The sequence below is a fragment of the Lactuca saligna genome, chromosome 3 (assembly GCF_052625555.1).
Source record: "Lactuca saligna cultivar CGN05327 chromosome 3, ASM5262555v1, whole genome shotgun sequence".
Taxonomy (NCBI): domain Eukaryota; kingdom Viridiplantae; phylum Streptophyta; class Magnoliopsida; order Asterales; family Asteraceae; genus Lactuca; species Lactuca saligna.
In genome coordinates, this window is record NC_136419.1 from 70,312,405 (window position 1) to 70,322,838 (window position 10,434).

At 29.7% G+C, this 10,434-nt stretch overlaps 1 protein-coding gene across 1 annotated transcript; it reads right to left on the reverse strand.

Annotated features, from left to right (window-relative positions):
- Positions 1-1,992: 1,992 nt before the first annotated feature.
- LOC145036833 (Glycosyl hydrolase family 38 protein) lies at positions 1,993-8,768 on the reverse strand. Its single transcript, XM_078985330.1, has 26 exons — positions 8,464-8,768; positions 8,263-8,346; positions 7,759-7,847; positions 7,487-7,661; positions 7,178-7,381; positions 6,434-6,505; positions 6,242-6,355; positions 6,038-6,138; positions 5,857-5,950; positions 5,499-5,666; positions 5,320-5,403; positions 5,149-5,211; positions 4,989-5,045; positions 4,642-4,861; positions 4,373-4,497; positions 4,188-4,244; positions 3,931-4,062; positions 3,790-3,837; positions 3,586-3,705; positions 3,443-3,508; positions 3,238-3,350; positions 3,082-3,166; positions 2,908-3,018; positions 2,658-2,801; positions 2,454-2,522; positions 1,993-2,372 (listed from the first exon to the last, which is right to left on the reverse strand). Exons 1-26 carry the CDS (start codon positions 8,680-8,682, stop codon positions 2,181-2,183), a joined length of 3,006 nt encoding a protein of 1,001 aa, XP_078841456.1. The 5' UTR covers positions 8,683-8,768; the 3' UTR covers positions 1,993-2,180.
- Between the last annotated feature and the right edge of the window lie 1,666 nt (positions 8,769-10,434).

Consider the following 10,434-nt stretch of genomic DNA (forward strand, 5'->3'; position numbering starts at 1 on the left):
ATTTACTTGACCGTTGATCATTATGATTTTCGATGATTTACGACGCTCACGATCGGTTTATTGGTTCTATGTTAATTATGGTTCTCTATATATAATGACGCGAATATTTACAAAGTGATAAATAATTACCATAAAAGTTATTTTTCAGTAACTAGCGTTTATGTACATTCGAGTTTGAAAATCTCAAGACAAACCATGAATTTTGAAAGGTTGGGAGATCGGTTTTAAAAATCATTAACTGTTTTTCGGCGTGTTCGATAAATTTAGTTGGTAGTTGGAAAATTGATAATCGGTACCTGGAAAGTTTTTATTTGTATAAAATTGTTTGACAAAAGTAATTGTTGACTTTTAAAAGTATAAAATTAGATAAAAATCAAAAGCTAAAAGTTTCCAAAAACTAGTTGAAGTAGTTTATGGATTCCCAATTTTTTGTGTAAAATAAAGCTAAAAGCAAGAAAATTTTTTAGTTATTTTTTTTCACAGAAACTAAACATTCTCAAAAACTTTGTACCGTTCAGAAAATTCAGTTACTTTGCTACAACTTACAATGTGATTTCCGATTATAATTCTTGTTACAGTAACGGCGATGAAAATATGCATTCAAATACCTATGGATCTTATATTATTGTTACATTTTTAAAATCCATTTATTTGTATTATTTTGATTTGGAATTAGAAGTCAAAAGTAACTTTCAACATAATAACACCACTTGATGGGAATTTGATTCACAAAATCCATAATACCTACTTCTCACGTCTTGTTGCAAAGCTTTTCTATTAAAGTTCATAATTAGAATATTTATTTGCTTATTGGTCATCAATAAAATAATGATGATTATGCGTAGACCAATACAAAGAAACCACATAACTAACTTTGGCCCGAAACTGCCTGAAAAAGGCTTCTGACAACTCTGTGAACCCGCCCACATGGGTCGATTAGTATATTACCATTAGAACTAGAAAATGATCTGTGTTTTGCGACGGATCGAATAACTTTCTTTTATGTTTACATATTTTGGCGTTTCTTTGGTTTTGAGGAAAATTGGGGACCAAAAATATCGACTTCACAAACTAATGTGACAAAAAGTCAAATTTGGTAAATGCCAATAACCAAAACTGACAAACTCTTGAAATCTTGAGGTTAAATTCTAAATCATCATGAAGTTAGTGTGTAATATTTTAAGAAAAGAAGAGGATCCACAAACTAATTTGCCAAAAAGTCGGGACACGTTTGGTAAATGAAAAGGCCAAAACTAGAAATTTTTGTGGTTAAAAAAATCTAAATCATCAAAAAGTTACAGTTCCTAAACACCATGGCAATTAATGTTATATATATATATATATATATATATATATATATATATATATATATATATATATATATATATATATATATATATATATATATATATTTATATATATTGCTCTTTCCCCAATTCACGAGGGAAGTAAGTTGGGAATCTAATTATTATCGCTTTGATGGACCTTTTATGTAAATTACATAGACAATTTTTGTAACGTATTTTTTACATAGGGATAAAACATCCCGATATATGAGAGGATTGTTGCCAAAGTCAAAAGCTCAAAGGTAAAAGAAAATGAACAAGATATTTTCTATAAATTATATGGATAACTTTTGTAGTTTATTTTTCATTTAAAAACTAAACCTGTTAACATACAAAACTATTATGGGAAAATTGTAAATGCCAAAAATATTGTGACAAAAGGGTAAAAAGCAAACATATATATTCTGGCAAAAGTGTAAGTATGGTGACAAAAGTGTAAAAGCAAAGTATATATCGTGTCAAAAGAGTAAAAAGGAAAGTATGGTGGCAAAATTATAAAGTCTATAAACTTTACTATTGCTAATAACTTTTGGTTTAATATATACTCTAGTATAATTAAAATTTGGGTTTCATGTGTTATTAAAGTTAAATAAAAAAATGTTCTGTGAAAGTGGTTACTCAGAGTTTGGGTATAAATAAATACATAAGGACATGACCATTCTAGAATATTATTATTTTTATTCAAATATGTATGTATACAATTTTTGTTCTATCGTTTAACATATAGAATCATTAACATGTTAGGCCTTGATAAAGGAATACATGTAAATTATTGACTAATTATTTTATTATTTGATTTTTATTTTTGAACTAACAATAATCATTTCCAAACAATTACTTCAAACCTAATATAAATGTCCGAATCTCCATAGGAGCAAGCTCAACAACCAGAGCAGAAGGGTCAACAGGCCCACCCCTAACTGGTGTCACCTCACGACCACTTCCACCTTCGACCTTCCATCTCATCTTTCTTATACCCGACTTATCTTGGTTTGCTGATAAGCTTGTTTCTTGTATCATCTTAATCTGTAAAATTAACACAACTCACACTTTATAACATGACCAAAGATTAGGTAATTTTACAACTTTTGGCATATATTGGTGTACCGTTTTCGCAGCAAAAAGTTTCTTCAATTCGACTTTGACTAACGTTGACAAGGCAACATCTTCACCAGCCTAAGAACATTCATAACATGAACAAGTTGATTTCAAAAAACTAAATCATTAATAGTTCAGACAATCATTAAGACAAAAAAATTGAGGTTTTATAGCAAAGTCTTTAAAAGTTAACAACACTTTGATTGGTGTTACCTCATATAGATGAGCTAAACGAATGAGCACACTTCCATCCTCCAATTCCTGAAGTGTAATTAATGCGACATTTGGGGGTAAAATATAATTTGGATCCATCGTTGTTGATCTTGTTAAGTGAGAAGCTTTATAATCGTTTTGTTTCTGTAAGCCATATATTGAAACAAACTATCACCCTCTCAAAGTATCCCATTATTTTCTATTATATATTTTAAATATGGTTTATCCAGACAGATAAAAAACAATATACCTCATGTGCAAAAGCTAAGAGGAGGGGAGAATAAATCTCTTGACCTGTTGTTCTACGCCACCGTGATCCACTTCCAACCGCGTTGGCATTCATATAATAATTTCCTCGAACCTAAACAATGTTTTTTGTTTAAGTTTTTAATATTCATTTTATTTTTGTCTGTTACAAACATACCGTAAGTCCTTGACATGTGGTCTTATTACACACAGTCTCATCAAGGGCTTCACCCACTCCTCTACTATCATCATACAACATATGCCTTGACAAAATAAAAATATTTAGTAATAATTTTATGATTATTGAAAATGAGAAACACATATAAGAGAGTACCTATGGAACATAATTTCCATTTGTCCATCTTTGATGCTTGCCCCACCAGTGGCACGATCAACAAGCACTGATAATTCGGTTTTGTTGTCAGTTGTGAATATTCCAAGATTTAGCTAAGAACAAAAAAATTGAAACGATATTTTAGTATCAAATAGTATAATAATCTCATGTACATTGTTTTTTGTCACAATGTTTAAAAAGTTACCGGATAATAGTTTCCAGCTATGGGTTGTGTAACTTGAAGAGGCCAGTCTTCTCTATAATCTCGTACCTAATAATAAACCTCAAATTAAATACAAATTTATGAACACAACAAAGACTTTAGTTTTGTATTTATTTATTTTTTACCCTTTTGAGGAAGTCTCTTCCATTAGAATCGGTATAGAACACCTTGTTAGTGGCCATATCGGCTGTAATTCTTGTAATGACTTCTTTTCCAACACCATCTTCTACAGGAATTGGACCGATCTACAATCAAGAAAATTTTGTTAAAATATATTCTTGAATATATAAAGTGTAAATTAATTATATGGGGAAATATGGAATCCTTACAATGAATTCAAATTCAGCGTGCTCTTTGTCTTTGTAAACTCTAGTCACCTGAAAACATATGATCGAAAGAATAATATCATTTTCTCAAATATTTTTTAGACATCATTTATATAAATTAATGAAAAAGATTAAGATTCTGACCTGATAGATCCATGAGTTAAACTGCTGATGAACTTCATCAACAAGTGGCCCACGAATGACTTTAATAGGTACAGATCTTGAAACAATCGATGGAGGTGATCCATTAGGGTGGAAAATGTAAGCTCCCGAAGGCTATATCAAAAGATACATATAAAACCCACATGTCAAAAATCCACCTCATCATTTTGTGGGCCCCAAACAGACCCACAAAAGGAAAACGACAAATTAACTAACGAATGGATCTTGAATTATCGTACCTGAATGTCGGCTTCACTACCATACCATAGATAGCTTTGTTGTATAGGTAAATCAATCTAGAAAGTCAAAGACATTAATTTAGTGTACAACCTTTTTTTCAAAATAAATACATAAATCTAAGAGTATTTTTTTTGCTATGGATTTACCGATTTATTTATTTGTAACGATTAAAAATGAAACTTACCCTCGTTCTAGAATTTGTAATTCTTTTCAATTGTCCAGATTGTAAAGAAAACGACATCTTCAAGCTTCCTGAACCTATTACAATGGATTCATCTTGTGGAGTGTCTACCGTGGATATATACCCTCCTGAGTTAAAGATTTTAGAGGAAAGAGACCCATAAATTTGTTTAGGGATATTTTCTAATATGAGATTGAGAAGGGTATTCACGTCTTTTACACATATGGTTATTATAGATATGAAAAAGGAGTTATGCAACGAGTGTTAAGTACCTTTACTAGTTGTTTTAGTAATGAAGTAAGTATTCCAACCCAAAGGTGGCACAGATGCTTGAAACAAAAGCCAATATTTTGGAACTTCTTTAGGTGAAATTCCCAAATAAGCCTCGGTGTAAAAGCTTCTTAAGTTTCTTTTTACATCATCGAATTCTATAAATTGTGTTTCGACTTTGTTGCCCTTGTTGTCTTGGACTATGACGTTAGCATCTTTGACCTGTTAAAAAGTCATGCAAAAAGATTATTAGTATTAGTCATTAATAACCCTGAATTTTTCAACAAAAGATCGAATAAAAATGGTTCGAAAAGTATAAAAAAAAAAATGGTGAACTTATAAAACTCACGGGTATCCTGATTATATCTACACGATTCCATCCAAGAGGGTTATATGCGACAACAACCTGAAAAAAACCAAACACAACATTTTAAACATGAAAAACTCGGAATTCTTTATTCAAAATTTCAAATTATCATAAAATTTATAATCGTTGTATTGTATATTACCAAACTTTTTCCAGAAGGAATGTTCTCTGTTGGTGGGCAAAAGCTTATATTAAGTAACGGACACTGTCACATGTTATATAAAAAAAACTATATATCAAACCTTGTTATTTTCATTAGAATTTCAAAATTAATTAAAAATCGTTTTCATGAAAAATTTAAAGCATTAATTACCTGACTAAATAGTGATGTGGGAATGGTGGAATTAATGCTAGAGGTGGTAAGATGTGATAAAGCTAAACTGACAACAGCCTCAGCCTATTGAGAATTAAAGAACATAAATATATACACATAAATAATAATAATAAATAATAAGAGTTTGATATAAAAGATTAATTAATTTAAAATTGTACCTCATGAGCTCCAATTGCTAAACGTTTTTCATAATCATTTGTTGTATGTTGTTTAGCAGTTCCAGTAACAGCGTCATGATGTTGTGCGATTCCTAAAGCATCTCCAAGACTAAAAGTGTTGGGTCCTTTTGTTCGCCTTCCTACTAGGTATTCTAGTTGCCTTGATGCCTAAAAAAATGGTGTAAATTTTACATTATTGGAATTTAAGTTGCAATAATCAGTTTCGATTGTTTACCTTAAATTGTTATGATTACGATTTTCTGATTATTTCGGATCATAAACATAATTCGATAAACACTTTATTAGATAAACATAATGAAAATGTATATTCTTAAAATAACATAATTCGTTTTCTTACCAAATAATATCCACTCAATGAACGTATGTATCCTTTCAAAGCTGGACGACTAGTAAAGTAACCTGTCCAATAAGAATCTCCACCATCTGCATATCTACACACAAGAAATAAATTTTTTAAATATAGTTGATTTTTTAATGATTAAAAAAATAACTTCATGAATAAGCTAGAAGAAGCTCACGGAAAATAATCATGGGTTTTGATTGGCCAAGACACATTTGAAGCAAGTTTTGCATCGGTGTAAATAGATGGAGTGGAATATAACGCGTTAACTCTCCCATCCTGTGATTAAAAACATATTTAAATTTAATTCGAAGTCGAGTTTTAAATTGTAAACATAAAAAATGGAGAAAAAAAAACAGGGAATTTATAATTTAAAGTATACCTTGTTAACATAGTGAATTAGTTTGTCCATTTGCTTGAACCAAGATTCTGCATATTGGTATTGAAAGTCGTCTCCCATTGTCCACATAATATGGTTTGTTCTTGTGACATTTGCCTGTTTGTTTTTGTTTTTTTAAAATATTGTTATTTTGTGGTAAAAAAAAAAGTTTGAAATAAAAAAGAAAATACTTACTTGAGTTAGTGCAGCATCAATGAAATCGTTAACTCTTTTCTCCACATTTCGGTCAAATAGAAGAGGGTTGTCCTGTGATTTCATCAAGATAAAATAGAATATTTTCAATAAAAAAATACAAAATCCATACGAAGGGGAATAATTTTGGGTTAAATTCAATTAATAGCAATATATAATATATACTTTCATTGATTGGTTTTATTTTAGCATCTTACATTCATAATCTTCCTACCATATATAGCATTCTACTTAAAAATATATCGAATTATAGCAATATCATCCAAATACAAAACAAATATTTAGTGTAGGTATATTCTCATAATATAATGTCCTAATAACAAAAAAATGAAAATAAATGCAAGAAACAACAAAATACTTTCATTTATATATTTATTATAGCATTTTACTTTCAATTTTTTCTTATTAAAAGATTGTACTTTGAAAATTCCACCGAATTAAATAAACATTATTCAACTACAAAGAATTTTTCAAAGATGTAATCGGGTTACTTTTCCAAAGTACAATATCAAAATAAGGAAGGCGTTAAATAGAATGCCTTGAGTATAATTTTTTTTTCAAATGTACAATATTGTAATAGAAATAAATGAAAGTAAGATGCCAGTTAATTTTCAAAGCACAATGCCTTAGAAAAACAAAAGCACAACGCCATAAAAAGAAAAAATAAAATAGGATGCTATAAAAAACAAATAGACAAAAGTATATTGCTATTGTTAGAAACATAACCTGAATGGGCTCATAGTCTCCACTAACTTCAAAATTAAAACCATCTGGCGCGCTATAATGTCTAGGAAACGCATTTGTAAAAATTTGAGAGGATTCACCAAATGTTTTTGAGCCACGCCATATCACTTCAAGACTTTTATCAACCTTCCTCTTTGCTCTATCTTGATAATCAATACGTGCAAAATGCAACGAATCAAACCCAAGCTACATAAACATTAAAAAAAATCCATATAAGTATATAACAAAAATTAATAAAAATAAAAATAGTAATATCAAGAATCTTGAATTATTGAATTATTATATATATACCTCGGCTCCTAAAAGATAAGCTTGAACTGCCGAATGCCCAAATGGATCAATTTGCCAACCGGCTCGAGGAGTTACATTGAAATTGTACTTTATTAAAGCATGACCTAAACTTGTTTGATCAATCATGTCTATGTAATGTGTAGCTGCTTCATCATGCATACACCACCCTCCATTTCTGATTTAATTAAAATATTTAGATCATTAGAAAGAAGTGTTTTTAGTAGCTAAAGATTAGTGATTAGGGGAAATAAAAATATATATAAAGATTGTACACGAATTCTAATTGGCCTTTAGCAACAAGTTTTTTCACTTGGGTTTTGATCTTCTTGCTTTGTAATAGCCACCATCTTCGGAAAAAGGCCTGAAATGAAAGCACGTTTAACCCATTGTTTAGTCTAGCTAGGATTAGTTATAGGTAATTTTACTTTTTTTTCTCAATATTTGGTTATCAATAATCAGTTTAAATGCACATCAATACACCAATCAATGTTGACTTCTGCAGCATTTATTAGAATTTATGTCTCTTTAACTCTAGGAATACAATTTAAACTTTATTTTTCCAATCATACGATTAAAACCATTTTGGTTTTGATATAACATATCGTAATCGTTAGCTTGGAAAATTACTGGTGAAATATAATATATAAGTACATAACAAATCAAAATCATTGATTTGGAAATATGTAAAAAACAAAAAAAAAAAAAAAAAACTTTTATGGTTTGATTGAAATTGTTCTTAATTTAATTAGATTACATCAAATGAGGTTTATATATACCATCTCCGCGAATATGAACTTCCTGTTTGGATCACGGAGTAGTGACATGACAACTGAATCCAACACATTTTCAACACAAGCACCCTATAAGAACACATTCAAATTCAAGTGAGATCATATTTTAAATTTTAAATCATATAATATAATCAATCTGTATGAATCGACATTTTAACTTAAAATTCAAATATATGAAATATGAACCTGTATACTGTTATTGGATCCAATAAAGTACTGATCAACTGTCTTCAACCAACCGACATCATCATGCGAATGTGGAACTAAGTGAACATTCAACTTCCCTTCAACAATCCCACTTCCAGTTTCATACCCAGAAATCAATTCACAAGAAAGAAGAACACAAACTACAAACACCCATGAAAAAATGGGAAATTTTAACGAATCAGACATCTTTTGTTTCATATTCAGAAAGCCCTAATTGAAATCATCTATGATCCATCCGAATCCACTTGTTTTATTTCCGAAATCCGGATATATAATGTAATGCGCATATAATGCCAAGAGGAACAACTTTATTGTCATTAATTTAGTGGGGTGGCATTGGCGAGTAATAAACATTGGTTTTCCCTCGGCCGGCGGTTTTACTGTATGATTGGAAATAGGAAGGAAAGATACAAAAAGAAGGTTATTTTGAAGAAAAATATAATACTAAATTTTTTTGTGGGTATTTGTACTCTTTATGAACTCGGTTTAAAGGAGTTATCTTCTCTAGATTTACAGTCACGTGTTGTCGGTGTATTTGTGTGAAGAAGGAAGTTGGAAAAGATATGTGCTTTCCAAGGACACTAGTTGAGTCAATTGTCAGGAAATGTTTTATTTGAAAATTATTTATTTATTTATGAGGATTGATTGAGTATTTATGATACATCATATCCATCAATCAAAAGGATTTTTTTTAATAATTATTTATAAGAAAGGATCGAAAAAATAATTAAAATATTAAATATAAAAAAAATATTATTATAATTAAATTTGAAATTCATTAATTATAGAAAATATTATTCATAGTTAATGTTTTTTGTTTTAAATTATGATAATATTTTCTATAATTAATAGTTATTATTTGTGTCTTTAGAGCATATGTTTAAAAAATCGCTTATAACAATTCAGTTGTACCAAAGGGTTTCTAGCTCAACGGTATCTGGTGTTGTCCTCCCTCCTTGAGGTCGATGGTTCAAATCTCGTTAGTATATGTGAATAATTAGAACTAGTGTAGGAGTAAAATAAATTTGCCGTTCCAAAAAAAAAAAAAATTCAATCGTCTTTTACCCAACCACAATATCATATAAAAAAAAAATACAATTCAATCGTCTTTTACCCAACCACATAGGAAGTGTAATCATTATTTGTCTTTATTTGTTACTTATCTTCTTCACATCAGTCATTATTATGTCTTTTGTCTTTCTTTTATTTGTTTCTCTACATTGGGATCTATGATAGATTTTATGTAAGAAAATTAATAAAAACTTAGGTCTATCTATAAAATACTTTTTAAAATATATGATTTCGACCTATGCTTCGGAGTATCAAGAAACCAAATTTTGGATGATCCTAGAACAAAAAAAAATTGATTTCAAGCAAAAATCGAATAGTTAAACATAGAAGTACCTTTATTGTTTGATACTTGGTGAGATAGAAATTTGGCAAAGTAATAATATGTTTTTCGTATATCACTCTGCAGAACCAAACATCTTTCTATATGTAGAAGAAAATGGAAGTTAAAATCAGTTAATTTTGGAGGAAAAATCACAACTGTTTCAAAACAAAATTGATGGTTGGTTTTAACAGGAACTTAACTATCAGCTATATGTATTACATATGGATTTGGTTTTAGCTTAATCGTTGCCCCACCAAACACAAAGGTTCCAATGATCTCGCAATAGGAACATTGTTAGGGACGATGCCCCTTGGAACCCTACTAAGGATGCTACCCTCGATCACCATGTTTCCGAGTTTATATTAGCTTATATGAGTATGCACCACATACCTCAAACCTTGGGTTATAGCCAAAAATGAAGTTAGCATTTATCGAGTTAATCTTGACTATACTAAAAGGATTGCTTACAATAAAATCACAAACAATCCGACTAATTATGGTGGACATTATATGTGGGATACTAGCTTCCAAGGTTTCGATGAATGGAGTTTGTAAAG